The sequence below is a fragment of the Centruroides vittatus genome, unplaced genomic scaffold, assembly GCF_030686945.1.
Source record: "Centruroides vittatus isolate TY-2023 unplaced genomic scaffold, ASM3068694v2 contig_1276, whole genome shotgun sequence".
Lineage (NCBI taxonomy): Eukaryota > Metazoa > Arthropoda > Arachnida > Scorpiones > Buthidae > Centruroides > Centruroides vittatus.
This window is the reverse complement of record NW_027120815.1, coordinates 235,301-260,679: the sequence shown is the minus strand read 5'-3', so window position 1 is coordinate 260,679 and position 25,379 is coordinate 235,301. Positions and strand designations below refer to the sequence as shown.

The 25,379-nt window shown below is 31.8% G+C and overlaps 1 protein-coding gene and 1 long non-coding RNA gene across 2 annotated transcripts in view; both read right to left on the bottom strand.

The window, feature by feature from the left end:
• Window positions 1-24,216, bottom strand: part of LOC136988853 (tetratricopeptide repeat protein 14) — an 82,261-nt gene extending 58,045 nt beyond the window's left edge. The window contains exons 1-3 of the mRNA XM_067286848.1: window positions 24,099-24,216; window positions 6,135-6,284; window positions 1,392-1,510 (exon numbers count right to left, since the gene is read on the bottom strand). Coding sequence (XP_067142949.1) covers window positions 1,392-1,510; window positions 6,135-6,283 — 268 coding nt within the window. The 5' untranslated portion in view covers window position 6,284; window positions 24,099-24,216. The remainder of the gene's footprint in view (window positions 1-1,391; window positions 1,511-6,134; window positions 6,285-24,098) is intronic.
• Window positions 11,342-12,086, bottom strand: LOC136989127 (uncharacterized). The gene is made up of 2 exons (XR_010882866.1): window positions 11,437-12,086; window positions 11,342-11,383 (listed from the first exon to the last, which is right to left on the bottom strand). It is a non-coding gene; the product is annotated as an uncharacterized lncRNA (long non-coding RNA).
• Window positions 24,217-25,379: the final 1,163 nt, after the last annotated feature.

Below are 25,379 nucleotides of genomic sequence, written 5' to 3'. Positions count from 1 at the left end.
AAATTCTAGAGCTTTTTTTGTACCATTGTACGTCTCATTCATTAAATTTGGTTGTAAATAATGATGCCAAAGTAACAGTTAATTTTTTAACATTATACAAGAATTGTACACGTTTTTTCTGCATTCCCTTACAGATGGGACATACTATAATCGTAATATCACCGGTTTAACATTGAAACCCATAAGTAATATAAGATGAGAGAGCGGAATAAATATATCAAATATTTTAATGGATTTTTTTAAACTCCCGTCAACTATACAGAACTATCACAAAAACATGCCAGTAAACTCCTATCGGTTGGGTTAAGTTATAAATCTAGTCTAGGGTGGGCAACCTTTTTTATAACACGGGCCAGAATAAATTTTACGTTTTTCCGCGGGCCGTAGTAGTTAATTGACGCCTTTTTGTGACTCGTAATTTTTTTAGTCTGCAAATATGAAATAAATAAATAAAAAGTTTATACTACATTTATTTCTCTTATCGTTTTCGAAAATTACAAAGAATTGGAAAATTAACTATTAATTAGTTATTTTTCCAATTTAATAATCTATTAAAGATCTCGCGGGCCGGATAGAAACTTTTCGCGAGCCGTAGCTGGCCCGCCGTTGATCTAGTCTACTCGTGATTCACGTAATCGCGCGAGAGCGGCCGAATATCTAGCAGGCAGGCAGCTAAACAGCCCACAACCGGTCCGGGATATAAAGTTAGAAGCTTTATGTGTGAAGCATCCACCAGCTAAACCGGGTGACGTTGGTGCTCTGTAAAGCGCATGCGCCAATGCCTATAATCTGGCTGCTTGGAAGTTGACAGGCAGGTGGCTAACAGCCCACAACTGCTCCGGGATATAAAGCTGTACTCTTTACGAGTGTGTCGCTTACCCGGTTTAGCCGGGTGAGCTAAACCGGGTGAGGTTGGTGCACTGTAAACCGCATGTGCTAATGCCTATATAATCTGGCTGATTGGAGACTGACCCGGTTTCGACATTCCTTCCGCCACCGAATTATTCGAATATACAATAGCAATCTTATCGTTTTTTTTCACATGTAGTATAGAAATTTGTAAAAGATACATAATGCAGTTATAATAAAATATTAATTTTAATTAATTCAAAGTACGTTAAAATATGAAAATTTATATTTTATAAAATTCAAGGGAAAGTCATTGGAAGGTGGAATCGGCGCTTCCATCGCTTCCAATGACGGCACGCCACTGAATAATATTTATTAAATTAAAACAAGGCAGGCAACATTTTGTTGATTTTAAAATTTTTTTGATGTTTGTCTTTTGTAACAATAATAAAACAATCTTCATTGTTTTATTATTGTTCTAATTATGTATGTCCATACATATGGGTATTATTACTTTGTACTAATAAATAAATTTCACTAACCATTGCTTTCATCATCACATTTCGGTAAGACACACGCATCATCTAAACTTTTATATAAAATATGTGCTTTCTTTCCCAGAAACTCATATAATTTCTGTCTTCTTTTTCTTTCTTGAAAACTGAAACACATTTTTATTAAAAAAATTAATTTACCACATTTTTTTCAATAGAATAAAATATTTGCTTTAGTTAATTTAAAAAACTTTTTAATACAAATTCTTTACTACAGTAATATCATCAAATTAATGCTGAATATGTTAATCTGGATAATAACTTGCTACTCTTTAATATCAGTTTTTCAAATCTCATTCAACATATTACTGAACATTTGTAGCATATTACAAAGTTAAAACTGGATTTATAATAAAAAAAATACATATCCAGAAAAGATTAAGATGTTCAATGTTCATATTCTTTGGAATTGTTATGAATAGCAAAACATACAAATTAATGGAATTAGTAAAATTATAAAACCACCTTCAGATTAATTTCCTAGAATAAATTAGAATTTAAATAAAGCTTAATAAAATAGTATTTAAATAACATTAATTTAGAATTTGAATTTCAAAATACAGTCAACTCCGCATAAGTCGACACCCGGATAACTTGACACTGTAGGTTAATTAGTCAGCTTTCTGTGGTCCCGGCCGACTTACATAGGCAATAATGTTATTAACCTTAAAAAACTCGATTTACTCGACATCGTTTAACTTGTCACCACTGAATAAATCAACATACTTTTTCTGTTTCACACTTTTTAGAATTCTGATAAGTCGACTCCCCTCCTGAAAAAATGAGTTCACACCATACAATAAGCTGTGTGGTGTGAACTCATTTTTCGGGGGGGAGTCGACTTATCAGAATGTCTAAAAATTGTGAAACAGAAAAAGTATGTTGATTTATCCAGTGGTGACGAGTTAAACAATGTCGAGTAAACCAAGTTTTTTAAGGTTAATAACATTAATGCCTATGTAAGTCGCCCAGGACCACAAAAGATTGACTACATAACCGACAAGTGTCGACTTATGTGGAGTCGACTGTATATTTAAAAAGTACATCAAACAAAACCTTTACAATCCAGTAAATAATCTTAATGTAAAATTTGACAAATATTTTTGATCTTACACAAGATCTGCTTCAGGTCAATGATATTGTAAATTTAAAAAATTCATAATTACTATTATTAATTATTCCAAAATACTTATTCATGATAAATTTTCAGGAAAACACAAAAAAGACTCAATCATATCTGATAACTGCTTTACTCAGATAATAAATTTGAAATGTTACAGTTGTTGCAATAAATGCAAATGTATAACAAATATACTCAATAAATTTTTAAAATAATCTTTCTTTTCAATGAAAAGCAATCCTATTTAACAAATCAAATGATAATCCAATAGAGTAATCAACTAGGAAAGTTTTTAATTTTATTTCTAGGATACAGCATTTTAATAATTTGCAGAAATAGTTGCATTGTTATTTAAAGTAATGTGATGTATTTTTGTAACAAACAATAGTATATATTTTAACTCTAAGCTCTAAAATTTCTTTTTTCTACATAACTGGAGACAAAATTTTTTACCACTTGGGATACAAGGGGAATTTGTATAGCAAAACCAGTCAAACAATTTTTCTTTCAGCCAATTTTTGTCTTGAATGAATTAAGACAATTTTGGCCTATCTTGTGTTTAAACAGTTAAAACACATTTTAATAAAACTACATAAGTGATTTTACAACAACTATAAAATATGCTTAAATGGAGTATATGAACAAGTGTTACATAGCTTTCAAGTACTTTTGAGCTATACCAGTAGAATAACTCAAAAGTTATATGATGCTTGTTCATGAACTACTACTGAATTTCATTTGTAATATCTCTCAATTAAAAAAGGATTTGTGAAAGAATTATGCTGGATTATATGTAATCTAATGCATATACAGTCTTTCTAAAAGAATGCTACCATTTTATTGTAGTTATGTTATTATCTGAGAACACACACATCCAACCAATACTCAAATTTTTCCTACACCTGTTACAACACATCCATCATTGTAACAGCAGCTACAATTCCAAAGCTCCTGTATATTACTTATAATGAATGATTCTGACTTTGTGAACTGCAGATCAAAAAACACCTTTTCTATATCGCAGTGTCACCATTTTCATTTACGGTGCTTCATAGAGGTAGTAGACAGCAATCCATTTGAATGCAGCTGGGAGAAGAAACTTGTACATTAACATTGACATTAAAATATACAATATCATTTGCTGTACATTGTAACTTCTCAGGTAATAATTAACATAACTACAGTAATTTAAAATGGTAACATTCATTCTGCAAGACACCATATTTCAGGATTAAAGTATTTTCAATTTGTAACTAAATCAACTTATGAGAAAGTAGTCAAAATGTAATCTATTCAAGTACTGAAGTATACGCATCTGTATTTATATTTTTCTTGGATATTATATATTATTATACATTGCTTAGTACAGCATTTCTCCTGTGGTCCACTATAATGGGACAGGTGGTCTACAGGCACTTAAATTAATAAAAATTAAAACTTTGTTCAATGATGGTCCACTTTTAATAGTTCATGTAATTATTTTGTTTCCATACATCTCAAAACATGCTTTTAGATTTATTATATTATAAATGGCACAGTATGTCCCAAATATTGATAATATCCAAAAAGGTTTAAAAAAATCTGGCCTAAATAACTTACAAGCAGACAGCCAGACATTTAGATCTCCAATTCAAACAGAACTTGGCGAGCATGTAGCCCTAAACACAACAGCTCCCTGTGCAAATATTTGGACTATCTTCTCAAGCATCTCTGAAAAATGGACCTTTGAAAATTGCATGTTTAGCTTGTAAATCTCTGGAAGTTTCATTTTTTCATGTAATTTCAATAGTCAATTTGATAAGATGTTAGGCACAGGAACTACATGATGTAGATTTGAGCTGTTGCAATTTTATTATTATTTTTTTTTAATGTGTAACAAAATTAATTTATTATTTTACTGTATCATTAGCATTATTATTATTATTGTTATTCCTCATGTTTAAAGCTTATAAAACAAGAGATTAAAAATTGTGACATCACTTCCTGCTTAGGAAAAAGAAGTTTCTGTAGATTTAACTCTTCTATGCTGTTAAATTAAATTTTTATTTCAGATATTTTTTTCTCGTGGTTAAATACTATGTCAACACAAGCAAATAAGCTTCAGACATTATGCCAGATGGACAAAAAAGACAATTCTGAAATGAAGATAGGGTAACATGGTCACTGTGTTTTTTTTTTTTTTTTAAATTGTTAATGTTATGAATAATTTCCTCAAGCACTCATGTTTGTTACACTTCAAATATAACAATACCACCATATCTGAAAATTAAAATAAGGAAATAAAAATTTTATTTAATGACATACAAGAATTAAATCTTAAGACTTAGTTTTCATTAAACAGGAAATGATGTCATAATTTTTAATCTCTTGTTTTATAAGCTTTAACTTGAGGAATAACAACAGTAATAATAATAATGCTAATGATATGGTAAAATAATTTTGTTACACATTAAAAAACAAAAATTTCAATGGCTTGAACCGGCATTGTGTAGTTCCTGTTCCTAGCATCTTATACAATTGACTATGAAAATTATATGGAAAAATGAAATTTTCAGAGCTGTAAGCTAAACATTCAATTTTTAAAGGCCCATTTTTCAGAAACGCTTGAAAAGTAGGTCCTAATATTTGCACAAGGAGCTGTTTGTGTTTAGGGCTACATGCTTTCCAAGTTTCATTTGAATCAGAGACCCAAACATCTAGCCATCTCTTTGTTAGTCTGTAGAATTTTTCAGATATTTTACTGGTTTTTGAGCTTAAAAAGCTTAAGAAACACTGTCTTAGCATATAGTATCTTTAAAAGTTACTGTCGACATTATTATTAAAGAAATCAATAAATTCTTTTTGTAATTGAAGAGATACTGACGCAAACTTTAAATATCAACAAAAGAATTTTTAAAACATCTAACAAAAATATTCTCTTTTGTGAAAATTAAATAAGAATGTCTGAGTTAATTCATTTTATTGATAATTTTTTTATTAGTAATTAAAGTTAAGTAATTTATAAATTGAACAGCTTACAACTTTCTAGAGTAAATACATATAAGTATCACTTCTAAACCTTTAGATTTCTGGTAAGATATGACTACACCAAATGAACAAACATTTTTGATCCTTTACCAAGATCTGCTTCAGGTTCACTATCATTCCAAATATGGAATGCCAAGATTTCGAACGTTTTGAATACAAAATTAATTTTAACCGGTATAGAATTAAGAACAAAGATTAAATTAATGTATAGATAAAAGCCCCCCATATCTGTATATTAATGCCGGAGTACCTCCTTATGTGAATAATATGTAATTATTAATGGAGATGCTCTTTGCATGTTAAGAGCATCTCCATTAATACTTACATATCGCCACGCATACAATATCGTGTTATTGTCTTTGAAATTTATAAATTTCCCAACCTGCTTACTTTGTAAATTTTGAGGATTTCCAGGTCCCTGATGTGGTCTGTCTGTAAGTCAGCCTGTTCAAAATCTTGGTATTCCATATTTGGAACAATAGTGAACCTGAAGCAGATCTTGGTAAAGGATCAAAAACGTTCATTCATTTGATGTAGTCTCATATCTTACCGGAAATCTAAAGGTTTAGAAGTAAACAGCTTACCCAAATTCTTTGGCTCTTCTATGATATTCAAAATAGTTAACAATTCTCATATCAATATCTTTTAAAAAATCAGGTCCTTTCTCAGATACAACACGCCTGAATTCTTGACCATGATAATTAAGTGCCTGCGTCAGCAATTCGGAATCCATTCTGTAAAGAAAACAATAAATATATGATGAATAATTTTAATAATTATGATATTGGATAATGAAGATAAAGGTAATAATATTCATATTATGGTACAAAGTAGCCTCCATAAAAGATCCACTCTGCCACAAGACTGTTACTTTTCTGAGGTGTGAACAAGGACAAAGAAGACTCTTCATTGTATACTCTAATATTTGTTAATTTTCACAATTATTTGTTCTGGCAATTTTTTATCAAATGTTAATTACATATATTGCATTCAACTAAAACTTTATTTTCCAGTAAATATTGTTCTGAAACATGCATTTTCTATCTTTCAGAAGAGCTGAATGAAACAAAATGTGAATTGTGAACATTCATAGGGACCAGACTATTTCAGGAAAGTAACAAACCTAAAACTTTTAAATATTGTCAACTACAAATGTTACAATTCACATTTTATCTTTGTTGGACATTTCACTGGTCAACCTTACTGTCTTAAAAAATTATTTTGTTAATTTCTATCAATTTAAAACTACGACAACTAACCCTCTGTTGATGTATTCTGATAATCAGCAAACACTGTTCCAAGATCAACAGCTTTTGCTACAATCTGCACTGATAAAAACTACAGATCATGAATACCCGTAATTTATTAATGTGAACTGCATTAATAAAGTGACTCCTTAAATATTTATTTTGACCTTGTCAATGTTTAGGAAGTTGCTTTATTCAACTTTCTAAAAAATATAAATTTTTGTGTCTTCCTTCTTAATCTTTTTGTTTGAAATGTCTTCAAAAAGATAACATTATGACAGAGCATTAAAATGAAAACATTATATATTCATAAGAGCACAAAACTATACTTATTTAAATTCTAGCAATATGTTAATTTTAATTTAATTGCATACTATAATAAAACTGTAAAAAATTCTATAGCTAACGTTATAAATTCATGCTATTATGGATTAATAAAAAATTTTTTGTGTCCTAATTTTAAATTAATAATATGTTTTACAATTGATAAATTATTTAAATAGAGTAAATTTAATAAAATTTTTCATTTCATTTTAAAAATTCCAAAAAAATATGAGAATGGTTAATGCTGGCATCAAAGAAAATGGCTTAGTGCTCGGGAAGTCCTCCCGAATTTCCAGGTCGGTAACGTACCACTGGCAACGTACATTACCGACAAAGAAAATGACAAAAATAATTTGAAAATTATAGTAGTAATTATTTTCTTTTTGAACTGAAATAAATGAATATCTGATTCAACCATTTAGAATTATCTGACATAATTTCTAATTTCCCAGGGCCATTCCCTGAGAGAATCTAAAATTATTTGTTTCATCTGTTGTCTCTGTCTTTCCAGCATTATACACTCATAGATGTAGTGTAATGGTTCATCTCTAACTCCACAAGCAGGACACTGATCAGAAGTTCTCTGTGTAAATCTGCAAAGATATTCTCCAAAGCAGTTACAAATTGAGTTATAAATGGTGGTTAGTTACAAATCGGAAAATATAGTAATCAGGAGTGAACCATCGGTATTGTTTCATACCAATTATTAAATATTATATCATACCCAATATTAAATAACTATTTAATATTTGGTATGAAATGATAAGTAATACTTTGATTAGTTTGATTTATTGCATTCCATGTGTGACTGCAGAGTCAGCACCACATCAAGATTCACTTCAGGACTGACACCACTGTGCCTTAAGGGTCACAGAAATTGCAATGGCCGTTAGATGGTTGTTTCATGCATGAGCAGTCCCACTTATAGGTAGTCGGATTCAGGATGGAGGAGGTTCGAAAGAGCACGTACGAAAGAAGTTCACTCAACTACAGATTTAATGTAAACAAATATTTGTTTATTTACATAAGATTATACATATACAAAGTGCATTCCATACATAATGTGACCAATTTTTTCATGATGCGACAATACGCCATAGCTAGTTCTAACCTGCTGCGCTAGGTGGTGTGAGGTGTTAGCTTCAAAACTCGCCTAGTCTCATTTACCTCCAAGCTGCCGGCAGGTGAAGATGTTTATTCCTGTGAACCCTGTTTTAAGTTAATGTAACACGGCGTGATGAATCATTTTGTGGAGCAACGTTACGCTATCAAATTTTGTGTTAAACTTGGGAAGTCCGCCACTGAAACCTTTACATTAATTCAGCAGGCCTTTGGGAGTGATTGCTTGACCGAATCACAAGTTTTCCGATGGCACAAGTCATTCAAGGATGGCCGAGAGAAAGTCACTGATGAACCCCACAGTGGACGTCCATCAACCTCCCGAATCAACAAAAATATGACGCATGTGTGTGACAGGTTGAACTCTGACCAACAGTTGAGCCTTCAATTGATAGCACACACTTTAAACATGACGAAAACAACCATTTCTCACATTGTGACTAAAGATTTAAACATGAAAAAGATGTGTGCCAAACACTTTTGGGACCAAAACTGCTCCCAAAAGTGTTGACTGTCGAACAAAAGGACATGCAAGTGCTCCAGTGCCAAGAGCTCTTGGAGATGTGTGAAAATGATTCTAATTTTTTAAACTCAGTTATCACTGGTGATGAGTCATGGATTTTTGAGTATGACCCTGAGACCAAAAGGCAGAATTTGGAGTGGCACACCCCAGCATTGCCCCGCTTCAAGAAGGCACATGAGCAAGTCCAGGATCAAAACCATGCTCATTGTCTTCTTTGACGTCAGAGGCATTATCCACCACAAATTCGTACCTGCCAGGACCACTGTGAACGCAGCTGTCTATTTGGAAGTGCTCAAAAGACTGAAAAGGAGGGTCACACGCTGCCAAAGTGACATCAAGGATATGTGGAAACTTCATCATGACAACATACCAAGCCACAGCGCCTTCGTTGTCAACAATTTCCTGGCCAGGACCCACACCCCATTGGTTCCTGGCTCCAATGTAGGCAGCCTCCTTGCAGGCCTGGGAGTGCCATCTTCCCTCCAAAAAAGTGAGAAAAGTGAGTTGAAATACAAAAACAATGAGTAAAAAGTGAGTGCAATAGTGACAAAACAAAGTAAAAACATGGAAGGAAAACTCAGCAAAACAGCAGTAAAAGTTGTTTTTTTTCTTTTTATTCTGTTATTACTAAATACATTTTTAAAATTCTGTATATACTGCAATACTGTAGCCACTCATTATATCACACTTTTTTGGTCCTCCAAATTTTAAATTACCAATTGACATTGAATTTCTATTTGCAAAGACATACAGTATTTTATTTCTACCATTGTCCTTGAAACTACCACTGAAGGTGAAACAATAAATTCATCAAGATATAAATATGCAAAACAGGTGGACATATCAATTGTCTTTTGTTTCCTTTTGATATTAAATATTGTTTATTCATTAGTTTTAAGTAGAGGAGAAGGTGGTATTATGGAACTCCTCCATTTCAGACTGATAATAGATTCAAACCCTAGCAAATTGTGGCTGTACTGCACTAGGCAGCCATCCATAGCAAGGGGAGAATGCCTCCCATTTCAGTTATGTGGTTGAGCTCAGTAAAACAAGACATTTGTGTTTTTCGCAATTCCAAAATTTTGAATTGTAAGTGAATTTAATTATTTCTAAAATATAAATCATATAGTTGTAGGTCACTGGTGCATATGTCACGTTCTAGAGGCCTAGGGGTACATGTTAATCTGTCTGATGTTTACATTTTTAAAGTTTAGTGTCAACAGAAATTAAGTTAACCCAAGATGGAGATGCATAAAATACATTGGTGCTTTTAATATGGAACCCAACTCCTCCGAACTCTCTCTTTGCAAACAGACATTCCTCTGGAGCAATTTGTGAAAAAGACACTAGGTAGAAAGCCAATTCTTCCTGAGAATATCGAAAAAGAGCTGCTGGAACAATATATATATATATTGTTCTATATATATATGACCTATATTTTTTTTTTATAAAAGCATTTTTTTAATAAAATACATTGGAGTAAATGATTTTGTAATTAATTAACTTGCTTTGTACTTTCCTATTTGTTTTTGGATACATTAAAGCATTTTTGAAAACATACAGTAAGGTTCCATATTACCACCCAAAGCCTACTTTCTGACTTTTTTTACAGAAGCCTTCAAAAACCATACTTATAGTTATACTAGCGTAAAATCCAATTAGGAACATTTAGTTTAATAGTTACCGGTACTTTTCACACAAAAAATGTGGGTGTAGTTATGATACCTTGTTTACAATTCACTATAATAAAAATGGGGTTCCATAATACCACCTTCTCCTCATTTACAAGTTTCTGTGAATTGACGGTATTGCATCAATTCACACAAAGATGTCAAATTTTAAATTCACTGCATAATGTGTAAGGAAAAGATTTCTTTAATTCTGAATGGAAGTTTTTATATAGTAGTAACTTTATTTTGCTTTTTACTCTTTGTAATTTTATAACTTTTGATGGTTCTATTATATGTTCCATATTTATTTTTTAAATTTTCAATGATTGTATTTCTAATTTTTATTGAAAAATATACATTACACTAATTTTTAATAAGCGATTTATTGTGAAATATATTATTGTATAATAAAATTGTAACTGATATTTTGTTTTTATATTGACAGTATTTGTCTTTAAATGTCATTGTTAAAGAAACAATGCTAAATGGGCGTTGGTGGTATCGATGTTTACATAAATGTCAATTAATACTGGATAACCAAGAATAAAGTTCAGTATTGAAAACTAAGCTTATTTTATATCAAAAACGCTGATGAAAGAATAGCAGATAGAGATTGGATAGCATGTATAATCTGTTTAGTATAAGCCCAGACTTTTTAGTACTCATTATATTGTGTTTTTTCTTTGTCTCCCAATAAGCACAATATACTGTATTTCCAGTAAACCCCGAATACTTAAAAAGTCTTTGGCGTCTGTAAATAATCAGTAATGAAAAATGATGTTCTTTCATTCTGATTATTCTGAATGTTTTCAGCTTCTTTCTTTTTTGGTTATTCTTGCTTTTGAACACTTAACATTAACAAGCATTACATGTGCTGCCCATACTTCTCTCAAGTTCTTGCTGTTAATGCCTTCTCTAGTTTTTTTTTTTGTTTGCTGCTTTTAACAAAACTTGGCCTGTGGCATGTATTTCACTTTCTTCTGATTTAAGCACTCTTTCCAACATTGATGCTCTATCAGGAGGAAGTGCCCGGCATGAAATTGAAAATCCCCGTTCCACATTAGAATTGCTATGAGAGAGGGTCAATGCTGATTTCACTGATTTGGCTACACTTGGATATCTATCATGTTCAGAAACTGTTTATTTTTTAATGCTTTGAGATGTGGAAATATTGATTTCAAAATAAATTAATAAATATGAAATAAACAGATTTCAAATAGTATAAGTAAAATAATGTTTTATTAATGATTTCATAAATAACAAGAAACTTTTTCCTGCAGATGAATAAAAAACAACATAGTTACAATGTTGTTAACCTTTTGGGAAGCGTGTGAAAATTTTTCCCGCAAGCAATCACAGGTTTTACTTTTTACAACACTTAAAATTTACCAAATAAATTAAAAGATTCGATATGTAAATATGGATTTACATTTTCGTTTACTTTTTTAGTCTCAATTAATGCACACTTATAACCGGCATATGAGATGAGATTAAAAAATGGATTTTCCACAAATAAAGTAATCAGACATTTTATGAAAATAATACTTACTACAGGGAATAATTATACTTGCAGTCAATTTAAACATACATTTAGGAATATATAGATGTGATTAAACATTAACAATATGCTATGAAATCATTAAAATAACTCAACTTTATGAAATTATTTAAAGATAAATAAAGTAAAAAATATTCTTGTAAACGACAACTTCATAACCTAATTGTTAATTAAAACCAAATGATCTGCCAAATTATTAAGCTATAACAAGAATAATTAAATGGTCAGAAACAAAATAATTTGTCTACAGGAAGGACGTTACGCCACTATCTCGTGTTAATTTTAATAATTATAATATATTTTAAATTTAGAACAGGCAGCAGTGTTGTCAAGTTGAGAGATTAATCCCTCAGCATAGTGTGTTTTCCCCTGCAAAGGGATTTTAGGGATTTTCTTTGAAAACAGCCAAAAGCATAGGGATGCTTAAAGTACTTATTTTTAATCCCCATAGATAGAAATGCAATTCTGAAGAACTAGATTTTGGCCAATAATGACAATATGGCATGCGTACATAACTTCATTCAATATTGGCTTCTGAATTTGTAATGAGAAGGATTTTTTAAGTGCATGAAAGACTTTTTACATACATGAAAGGAATTTTTGTTTTCTACAACCTAACAACACTAAGTGGAAGTTGCAGTTTTGAGTCCTGCTCAGGGCCGAGTATTTTCTTCCAGAAAATTCTAGTCCAATAATTCAGCAGATTGTTTGGTTTTAAAATTATTTTTGATTGGTCCCACATCTTAATTAAGCACATGGAAATGACCAAAAAAGTGAGAAAAGTGAGGATACTTCAAGAAAGTGAGTACAACTGAGAAAAGTGAGTGACTCCAAGGCCTGCCTCCTTGTCACTACTAAAATATGTTCTTCCTACTTCTGGTCCTCTGGGGTGGGTACAGTCCATTCCGTGCATGATAGACCTTTAAGCACCTCCTACCCTAAAGACAAAGACACTAGCCCTATCCCAGAGAGATGCTCTGCCAACTACTTATCATGTTAGATAACAGCAAATTTAACACCTAAACACTCCTTCCAGCAGAAATAGACTTTAATGCTCTAACGTTTTCGGCGTCATTTAGAGGCCTTCTTCAGGAACGTACAACCAAAAAACTGTTCTGTAGTTTGAAACCGTCGAATATCGCATTCCAATTTTTTAAATATTTAAATATTTAACGATGTAAAACTATAATTTAACATAAAGTTACAAATAAAATCCTTATCATTATTACTATTATTATTAATATTATTATTAACAAATTAGTGCATTGTAAACGATGTAGACGTTGTTTTCTTTTACATATCAGAAAGACGAAAATTTAATTATTGCGCTTATGGCACTGTAAATAATATTTCCATGCTTGTGGAACTGGAATATAATTGGAGTTAATTCAGCATCCCTTTGTGCTTTCTATATAGATCTCAAGAGCTTCCAACGAGCGCAGGTCGTGTCGGTCAAGGGTCTTGTGTAACAGAGTAGCCTCATTCCAACCTGGAGAAATTCCGCGTTCGGTAGCATACTGGGCTAGTGTAGTATTATACTTCTGTTTGTATACTGGGCTAGTGTAGTATTATACAAACAGAAGTATAATACTACACTAGCCCAGTATGCTACCGAACGCGGGATTTCTCCAGGTTGGAATGAGGCTACTCTGTTATACAGGACCTTTGACCGACACGACCTGCGCTCGTTGGAAGCTCTTGAGATCTATATAGAAAGCACAAAGGGATGCTGAATTAACTCCAATTATATTCCAGTTCCACAAGCATGGAAATATTATTTACAGTGCCATAAGCGCAATAATTAAATTTTCGTCTTTCTGATATGTAAAAGAAAACAACGTCTACATCGTTTACAATGCACTAATTTGTTAATAATAATATTAATAATAATAGTAATAACGATAAGGATTTTATTTGTAACTTTATGTTAAATTATAGTTTTACATCGTTAAATATTTAAATATTTAAAAAATTGGAATGCGATATTCGACGGTTTCAAACTACAGAACAGTTTTTTGGTTGTACGTTCCTGAAGAAGGCCTCTAAATGACGCCAAAAACGTTAGAGCATTAAAGTCTATTTCTGCTGGAAGGAGTGTTTAGGTGTTAAATTCGTTAGTATTGTTCCAGTTTATTTGTGATATTTGTTTTGTTATATAACAGTCAGCAGGATCCTGTAAGCCACTATAGGTGCTATACCCTGGCCACCAGCAAGGCAACTCCTCATCCCACAAACTGCAGCCCCAGGCGTGCAAAGTCTGGTCTTCCTCCTGGAAAACTGTTTCTCCTTTACTGAATGGATTTGTATATGGCCTGCACTGCCATGGGCTAGGGCAAAATCAATTACATTTGTCTGCCCATAATACATTCAACCATTAACCTTGTGCCACCGAAAAGAATGAGGTAGTTTGAAAAAATATGGCTCAAATTCTAGGGGAGAAGGTTGTTCCCAACCATGGCTGCCAGTTATATCAATGCAACATTTGAATCCAAGAGTTTAGCATTCCAGTATTCCATATCCCTAAGCAGGAAAAGACACTGGAAACTTCACCAGTAAGTACGGCAAGTGGGGAAGGTCATCTTGTTGCCAATAAGAGCAGTGCTTGATCAAGGGCAGAGGGACACGGGTTGGGCTGCAAAAGCAACAGGAATCCCTACCATGTTTCAGTAGTGCTCCTGTCAAGTGAGGCTCCAATGGAGCACCTGGTGCTTTCACTCCTTATCAGTGGGGTTACGAACAGTTGGGTTTGCAACAGACAAGCCCAAACAACAACACTCCACTTATCCTGCCTGAAGACGAGGTCTCCCTGGAGAATCATGTTTGTAGCAGTTAAAGAAATTGCAATCTAAGTTGTCAACCACTTCAGGGACCCATTACAGGTCCTCATAATAACAGCATTAACAAAAAAGACTGCTATGCTTTGGCTGTACCAGTCTCCCCTCTGTTTTTGATATGAGTCTAAATGCCACAATGTCAAAATGCAGCTCAATTGCTATCCATCCAGCTTGATGTTCAAAATCCCATCAAAAGCTGTAGCCATCAGACAGTAAGCTTCATAAAGGTCTGGTAGACCCAAAACCCATGATCCCCTAACCTGTCCATCCTTCACTGCTAGGCCCCCTGCCAGTTTCCTGCCTCAGGAAAATGGATCTCTAAAAACAGATTTAAAAAACTAGTAGAAAAAGTTTTGATACAGAGTTTTACCCCATCCTTCCACTATCTTCCCTAAAATAGGAACAGTTAGCACTGACCAAGAGCAATCTTTCAATGCACTGATTATACAAAATCACATAGTTTCTTAAATGTTCTGCAAACATAATCAGTAATACTGTTTGAATATTTTTCCATTATCAATTCTAATGTTGATGAGCTAATTCCAAATCATGTTTTGTCTTCACTAGTTGATGATGACTGTGATACTTCATCTGGGATAGATGATTTTTCCGGACTTTCTTAGCAAAGTCCATGAAATTCAGCAATGTAATTGGTAGCCACATACTCAATAAAGTCTACTTCTGAAGCCATATTTTGCTGAAGAAACCCAGTCTTCACTTTTCATAAGTTGTGGCTACCTGTATTGATTCTCACTACCACTACTCCAATTCTGGCAAACAAAACCTGTCTGTAATCAAAAAACAATGCATATTGTGATAGAAGGAATATCATTCCATTTCATCACAAAATTGGACATCACATCAAAGCGAGTCCATTTCTTTACATTCTTCAAGGAAACATATGTGAAATCTTTCTTACCAAGAAACATACTAAATATTGTCTGTATCTTTTTTCTGAAATATGCAAATATACCTTGATACAGAGATTTTAAGACATTTATTCTGTTTGAAGAGCTTACTAAATGTTTGACAAATTCACACTGCTGATATTATGGAAATAAACTCTATCCAATACAAGCAAAATATTTTTATTTTAAGCTGCTATTTTTTGTTGTTGTATCTTCGTCCAGTAACAAAATATTTTTTCTGTCATTCAAGCATTTGCATTTGCTTCATATTTGTAAGGCAATTGATGAACATCTCAAATTATAACAATTTCATCCATCTCAAATTATGCATTTTACTTATAATCAGTGGAGACAGTTTTTCATTTTTATTATTACAGTATACTCTTGTAGATTATTCTTGCATGCTTATATGTTGATAAAAATTTACATCAGGAATACAAATATTAGCATTAAATTTAAAAAAAAAATCTTGGTATTATTATTCTTGTTATTTAAAATGGTATTTTGAGCATCAGAACTACTTGCAGAACTGTGTTCTGCAAGGCATAAATTAAATGGCCTAATAAGTGCATTAAATGCAGTTGATTCTTGAACAATAAGGCATTGCTTATGTGTATACTGTATTTTCTTTTTTTATTAAATAAGTTGTAAAATTGTCAAATAAAATATTTTGAATCATTTCCTTATCAATAAATCACTAATACAGTAGAACATTGCTTAACAAGCATAATTCGTTCCAGAGTCTTACTCGTTAAGCGAAACAATTTTTCCCATAGAAATTAATGTAAAATACGATAATGCGTTCCATGCCCAAAAAAAAAAAATACTCAAATATTTTATGTATAATGTTTATTCAAAGAAAATTATACAATAAACATTGTTAAGGAGTGTGAATCATTATCTTTTCTTCTAGCTTGAAATGAACCAACCTGAAATGCAAATTTGATTTGCAGAAAAAAAAAAAAAAAAAAAATCAGATAATTTGTCCTATAAACACACCAAATGATATGCCAAATTCTTGGGCTATGTAAAGGCTATAATTAAATATTAAAAATTAATTAATTTGACTAGAGGTAGGTGGATAGTTATGTTTCCATCTCGTATTAAATTTAGTAATTATAAATAATTAATTTTTAATTTAGACATTTCTGGAATTTAATTTGGAATCGGTCATTAAATTTAATACGAGATGGAAGCATAACTGCCTACCTCTAGTCAAATTAATTCATTTCTAATATGTAATTATAGCCTTTACGTAGCCCAAGAATTTGGCATACCGTTTGGTGTGTTTATTATATAACAGGCTATGGTTGTTGATGTTTATATGTAATATGTGTGAACACAAGTTTTGAAAAATGTATGATCACAAGTGACACTAAGATGCTAGCTGAACAAGTGCTAAACATGGACTGACGGAGCATGCACACATCCGGGACTTCCCCTCTCCTAGCCACTCGTTATACCGAAATGTCATTCGTTAAGCGAGTCATTTTTTCAAAACTTATTTTGCTTGTTATGCAAAACACTTGTTGTGCGAGGTGCTCGTTAAGCAAGGTTCCACTGTATTACAAAATTAATGGCATTTTACAACAATATCTAACTGGCAGTGTGTCATTCTCAGTTAATATTACGAGAAATTGATAGTGAACTGTGAGGTGCTAGCTAAATAAATGTTTCTAAATTTTCTGTTTATGTCAAAAGTTTCATTCATATATAAACATCCCAACGCCCAATGAATTAATAATAAACCAAATGATAACCTTAATTAAACAGGCTGTTTTATGCAACAATTATTAATGGTTTATAAGTTTCATTCAACACTTATCACATCTAAAGCTTTTTAATTAATTAATTATCACTCTCCAAATGTATTTCATTCATAACATATAAACTATTACGTTAAATTTAATATGAAATTAAAAATTAAATAAGAGAAAAATCAATTGGCTTTCATTAAAACAGACTTGTGAATTATCAGTGTTTCCATGTTTATCCAAGCCTCCATTGCAGGTGATTAACCCAGATAATCAGGAATATAGGTCTACTATATTGTTACTCTTTGCTTACTTTGTTTTCTGCTATGGCATGACTCCTTATATTGCAAATGTATTGGTTAGAGTTGAACTGTAAAACAGGCTTATCGCATCTGCATTAAACATATTGTTCACAGCATACACTTCAAAGATTGGTCTCGTTCTCCAGCCATTCTTGTATTGCCTGAATGTTTATTGATAACAATTTACTGATGATACAATGAGAGTACATGGAAAAACCAGTCTTTGAATTGCTGCAGCCAGCCAATTAAGAACTTAAAATTTGATATTTCATGCTTCAAAGCAATTCGATACACTTTTTCTCTCAGCAGTGGTCCACTTAGGGACAGTATATTACTATTTCTATTCAAAACCATTTTAAAGATATTCAATATTTTCACATTTTGCTCCACAAAGTCACTTTCTGTTGTTTCTTTTGAGCCAGATTCTGCAGCATTTTAAATTTTGTCCTTGTTTTTTTAACTAAGTGAATAATGTTGAGCGTGATACTCTAAACTCTTTATGTTACTTTTACATCTCTATTTCTCAAATAGCATCAAGTTTTGTTGAAATTGGAAGTTAATTTTGCTTCCTCTTTGCCATAATATTTACAATTTGCATCATTTAATGCCTGAAACACAAAAACTTTACTGTCCACTCATTTCTCTTTAGTGTGGAGAGTGTTGATGCCATCAACGACCAAAGTGAAAAAACAGTTCATTTTGTAATGAAAACCATTGCATTTCTAAGCAACAAATGCTTACATGAAATTAAACTAAACAATTAAAAAATGAAGAATGTTACATTTATAAGCAATTGATGTTCAAATTGAACTGATACGGACTAAATAATCAACATTGACAATTACATTTTTAAGCCAACATTCAAATGGTTTTTAAATATCATTTAAACATTACACCTTTACTTAAAAAATGAATATATATTATTGTGACATTGTCACAATGCTGGGCTGCAATTTTTAATCATGTTTTAAATAGGAGCATATATATAGAAATAGGAGCTATAATTATGACTGGGTAAGCAAATAGAAGATGAGCAAAATAAAATTATTATTGAATAACTATGAAAAAAATCCTTTAAGTACGTAATTTTAAATTATATAATCTCTCTAAAAAATTGAAGAATTATAGTTTTTATTTTATAATCAAACTTTGCTGTTTCAACTCGAAAACTGTGGATGGAAATTTATGGTTAAATTGTTCAAGATTACAAATGAAATTTGTAAACTTCTAAACAAAATGAAAGATATTTAATAGGCCAACAACTACTGGTTTATATTGGGCTATTATATCGCATTATTTTAAAATGAATTACTAAATAATTTGTCACTACAGGGAGGTGTTAGGTCCATCTCTTATTAGACTTAATAATTATAATCAAATTAAATAATTTAGAAAAGTCTGAAAGAAAAGAATTGGCCTGGAGTGGGACTCAAACTCCTGCTTACATGCAGATGCATTGCCAGTTATTCTACCTGAGCCTCCGGTCAATCTGCTCTTGCACATATATTTAAACATGAGATAACCAATATATTTAAAACATGAGTGCCATAGGTGAGTGTTTACAGGACGTGGATGCTAAATGTCCCAAGGTAGCATTGTATGTAACTGATAATAGTTCATGTTTAAATATATAGCGATATTGAGCATGGTAACATACAGGCACTGTATGCCATCTTGCAACAAATTTGTCCACAGATGTTGTAACTGTCATTCCAGATCCCTCAAATTTGTAGATGGCCAAAATTAGCGTTCCATTTGGTCTCCCAAATGCTTTATGGACAACAAATCTGGACACGAGGTAGCTCAAGAAAGTGTGGAATGTGACAAAGACATTTCTGGCAAACTTAGTTGTGTACAGCTAAGCTTTATCTTGCTGGAAAATGGCTGTTTGCTGCCATCATGAAAAGCAATACAAGAGTGCAGGTTTTTCTAAACAAACTACTGTGTTATCAATGTCTTTCATACCACTAATGAAAGTAACCATTATACAAAATGATTCTCCAGACCAGTGGCAGTGTGGTGCTCAACAATAATGCCAATGACTGTATGCCAACAACAGTTTTGCAACAACAGGATAATTCCAAATGTGTAACTTTTCATCAATAAGTATACTATGCTATTAAATGCCTGTTTAAACTGTACAAAACATACACATAACAGCAAGAGATTCATAAATATCTACATAAAGATATTGATTATTGTATTAGTTATATTTTGTAATACTGATGTTTTTAATTTAAATAATTTACAAACAAGTTATAATGTACTGTACATATAAATGATTTTAACATGAAATATTCAATATATAGTAAAAACCTGTCCAAAACAGAATCTGAATAAAACTGACACCTGCTTAAACAGAAAAGATTCTTCAGAATGGAGTGATTTTTCTATGTTAAATTTTACTAAAAGCCAGAACAATACAGAAATGGAAGAAATTTTTAAATACAAAGAATACAACTTAACCTGGATAAAGAAATAAATTAAGATTCCACTCATAAAAATAAGTAAAATCACTTCCAAGTATAACAGTTATCACGGAGCATGACAAACTATATTCTGAGAACAATTTTGAATATTGTCAGAGAAACAAGTTCATGTGACAAGAGGACATTTGGATACTCTGTTAAAATATTAGTCTTGGATGAAATTAACCAGAGGCAGAATTGAATGAGTTTCCAAGAATTAAATTCTCAGCAACAAGCAACAAATATAATTCATAATCCAATGTTGCAAATTTGCCACGTACAGAGTAGCTAGTAACTAACTAATACAGAGTATTTGAAAACCTGTTGATTAACATTGCTAGCAGTTACTTTTGATGACAAAAAGAAAAATTCTTGAAATTAGTTAACTAGTGTTTAAATATGAATAATCATTCATTTGCATCATTATATCACTTTCTACAATGATGGTTTTGGATAGGAACACATTACCATTCTGCAATTGACTTCCATCAGTCTTCCCTCAGCCAAAAAGCAGTACAATGATCCATTGATCTAATTTGAATATATTTGGTAGCAACAACACCATCAATATGTGTACTGCACACTCCACATACAATTCTGAGTATAACAAATATCTTACTAATTGCAAGATGAGATCACTGCTCACTGGACATGGCACACATCATACATGAGACTGTAGTGCTGTCGACAGATAACTTTTTGATCATCATTTTATAAAGACAACTATATTTTTTTTTATACATTTAAATACAAAATATATAGTGTAGTTACATAAACACACTGTATGCTTAATAAAAATATTTACAGTGTTTGAAAATAATAAATTCAAACAATTTTTTAAAATAGAAAACCTGCAATACTTAACAATAATTTGTACACTTCACAAAGAAACCATAGAAACAAACTACTTATATGAAGTTTAGGATAAAACTAAAGATGTTAATTTTTTTTAACTAATAATACAATAAAATTCTGTTAATCTGACATTGTTGGGACTGATGCAGTGCTGGTTTATTGAATATGCCACCTTATCAGACTAAGGAAATTTTTCAGGTTTTTTCAATCCACTGGATACAATTTCTGATATCTTTGCATGTAAAACTGTACATCTCAGACATTTAGAGCAAGTTGAAATTTATAAGGCCGCTGATAAATATACCGCCATTAACTTTTGCAATGTAGATTCCTTCCTCTGGCATGAAAGTTGTTCTACAAATTGTAAACTTACTATCCTTTCCCCCACCCCTTTCTCTTTCTTATGTCTCCTTCCCTCTTCACACATGCATGGCAATCCCCCATTGTTTCAACAGCTGTAGGGGCATTTAGCCTGATGATGTCCATTCAATATGAGCAAAAATGTTAGCTCTATTCCCCTTTTTTCTGCTTGTCATTTGGTTTTGATGACTATTTTTTATCAAGTTTATCTAGTTGTGAGTGATTGTGTGAATTTGTATTTTTTAGTTGCAGTTTCACCAGCATACTGGTAACCCCAGGGGTTCTGACCTAATGCACCAATAACCCCATGATGAGCTTGGCATGCCAACTTACCAGATTTGCCAGCATACCAAATGCCAAATTAATGGAATTTCACTGTAGTTTGGTTTTATCAATATTTTAATAGTCTACATGTTGTCAGTTTTGTTTTTACCTTCCATTCATAATGTTACTTATTGAAGTTACAGACATGATATCATGTGACCTGTTTCTATAACAATGGCATTAAGTCAGACTTTCAAATTATAGATTAACATATTAACATCTTTGGCATTATCCTAGACTTCATATAAACAGTTTATTTTCTTTTCCTTGCAATATTTAAAAATGTAAGTAAGCAATTGAAGAAGTGTATGCAAATCTGAACAAATTTCTTAAATAAGTGATATGAAAATACTGTATTTACTCACATATAAGACGAGATTTTTATTTATTTTTTATTGCTTCAAAAACCTAGGTTGTCCTATATGCACAAGTAAAGAATTCTTTCCACTTTACAATAATTTTTGTGAACCGTGTAATCGCATTTTTTACTAGATTCTTACCTTCTGGTGTTTAAAAACAAAAGTATTTTATCTGGGTCGTTTGAATCGTTCTTATGTATTGTCAGGAGTTAAGATGAATAGCAATAGGAAAAAAAAAAGATTTTGAATTGAATACCAAATTGAAATTCCAAAATCACACGGAAGCCCAATATAAGTTTTAATAATAACTACCTCTTAATCTTTTACCAGTGTGTAATCCCTCTTCGTCCAAACTCGTAACACAAATAGGTGTATACAAACGTTTTCGAACCACAAACATTGGATTACACATCGGTAAAAGGTTAAGAAGTAGTTGTTATTATTTTCTGGTGTTGAGATGGAGTTTAGTATAAGTTTTAATCCATTCTCTCTTGAAAACAGATGATTAACCAGAAATCAGAATTTGGAGAAACTCATAAGTGTAATCGACAGAGAGTGGATTTGATTGTTAAGAATTGAAAAAAAGGTTTCCGATTCTCCAGCTTTACATAAACAAATTATGTTGTCAATTTTACAAGGTTTTTTCTTAAAGTTTGAAATGCCAGTAATTTTTGCAGGACAATGTGTGCATTTACATGCATTTGATATTTTATTTGTGATTAAACAAAATAAAATTAGAATTGTATCAATAAATCTAATTTTTTTATTTTGATCTTTAAAGTCACACCTCGTCCTATATGCGAGATCATTTTATATGCTAGTAAATACAGTAAATAACCAAAATTCACACCTAAACGTTAATTCCAGCAGTAAAAGTGAACCAACTTTAATGTCCGAACGTTTTCGGCTTCTTTTAGAGGCCCTCCTCAGTTCAAACATTAAAGTTGGTTCACTTTTACTGCTGGAATTAGCGTTTAGGTGTAAATTTTGGTTAGTATTGTTCCAGTTTATATGTGCTAATTTTTTGTCTGATTTTCAGTAAATAATTCTTCAAATTCTAATTGGACAAACTTAACAGTAATAAAATCTTCACCAACCTGAAAAACATTAGAAAGATGATAATTTTGATGACTGCTGCACTAATTTCACAGTTAGTGGAAATTTTACACATTACCAAAATACTTACCAAGAATGTTAATAATGAATAAACATTAATAATACACAATTTTGGAATGTGAAATAATATCATATATCAAAAAGATCTATTATATATATGTAAATTATGTAATTAATAAACTATACGGTTTATATTTTCTCAAGAAAGCTAAATATTTACTTGATATATTAGTTATATCATATATACAGGATGTCCTGTAAGTCTGACCCACAGGAGTTACATTGATCTTTGTTTATTCTTTTGCAGGTAAAGCACAGTGTCGAGAAATGAATTTGTTATTTCGAAAGTGGGGACCTGCAGTCGGCAAGAAGCTGACGAAGTCTCCAGGCCGCACCCAGATTTCTGCAGGTAAACCGGCAGAAAGTCTGGATGCAGCCTGTTAAATTTTTCAGAGACTTGGAATAGACTGCAGGTCTCAATCACTCGAATTCATTCCTCCTTACAGTGTCATACTTTACCTGTAAAAGAATAAACAAAGATCAATATAACTCTTATGGTTCCAGATTTATGGTGTATTTATATATAGATTAGCAATTATAATATACAGATAAGTTAAGATTCTGTTAAGTAATTCATTCAATGAAGTCAATCTAATAAAATATTAAATGTAATCCATATTTAATTTTATTAGTAAGATTATTAAATATGAACAGACATACAAATGGACGTAATAGATTGATGCAAAACATCGTTTCTTTCATGCTACATAACTCGAAATCAATAATGAAAATAACCTTATATTCTAAATAATGAATGCAACTCATACCTGAGATAATCACATGCACTACGAACAATAATTAGTATATATTATGATAAAAATGTTTAATTTTCAATAATAAAACTAATTTGTTTTTATTTTCGCTATCCCACTTCGGCCATATTTGTCAAAGTTATACAAAGTGCCCTCTATGAATTTAAATATTATGAAGTTGATACAATTAATTTAGAAATTTTTATACGTTATATATTTATGAAGTTGATTATTATTATTATTATTTTTAATTGGAATAGTTTTATGAATAAATAATTTTTTATTTATATTTATATAATAAATTATCTTATAAAAAAAACAGTTTTTGTATGTTATCCGTCCAGTCCGAAAGAAAAACGAATTGAGAACTTATCGCTTTTTATGTTTATTTCTTGCACTTTTTTTGTCCTATAAGCATTAACAGGCTTTTTCTTAGGCCCATTTTGAGTTCGACCAAGTCACAATGAGGCGGCCGAACAGACGGCCGGATGGCCGAGCGGTCAAAGAGGCAGCCTACCGCTCTGGGGGACCCGGGACCGAATCTAGAAGAGCAAATAAATCCCCAGGAATTTTTGGGGGGGGTCCGTTTGTATATGTCGAGCCTTGTTCCTCATCACCCAACCACCCCATAATTGGCTTGCTAAAAAAGCCTCTCTTAGTGCCCACAGGGCGAAAAAACTTTTAAAAAAAAGGCGGCCCAACCGACTCCGTCCCTGGTTCCTCACCACAGTGTGTGGTAAAGATATACAGTATATTTTAAATCGGGAGCACCTGTACATTGGGGCACTTGGGGTATATGCCCCCTTTGTCGTTGGATTGTCCTTTTCTTAATCCCAAAGGGACTCTAAGGTTTCATATTATTTTAAAATTAGTTAATCATTTTTATCATAGAAAACATTTTTACTGGTGAGAAAACTAAAATAAAAATAATTGTTACTAACCGAAAATTCGTTCTAGAGAGTCATGATTGTTCGATCGACTACCGAGGTACCACTGTACTTTGATATACTCGGTATCGTCGAGGAATTAATTAACTGCGTTAATCGACGGATGCCTGTATACAAAGGTAAACTCGGGATTTAATCTTAGGGAGCCGAGATAAAAAATTTTTAATGCGAATTCAATAAAATTAACTTTATGTGACTGCTAATTCATATATATATCATTACATACTGTATTGGCCTAAATATTACGTGATGTTTTGTTTTAAGATGTCCTTTTTTAATAGCTTTTGCCTCCTTTTTTTATGCCACTGAAATAAATAACTAAATCAAACGAGTTTTATTGATTTATCGT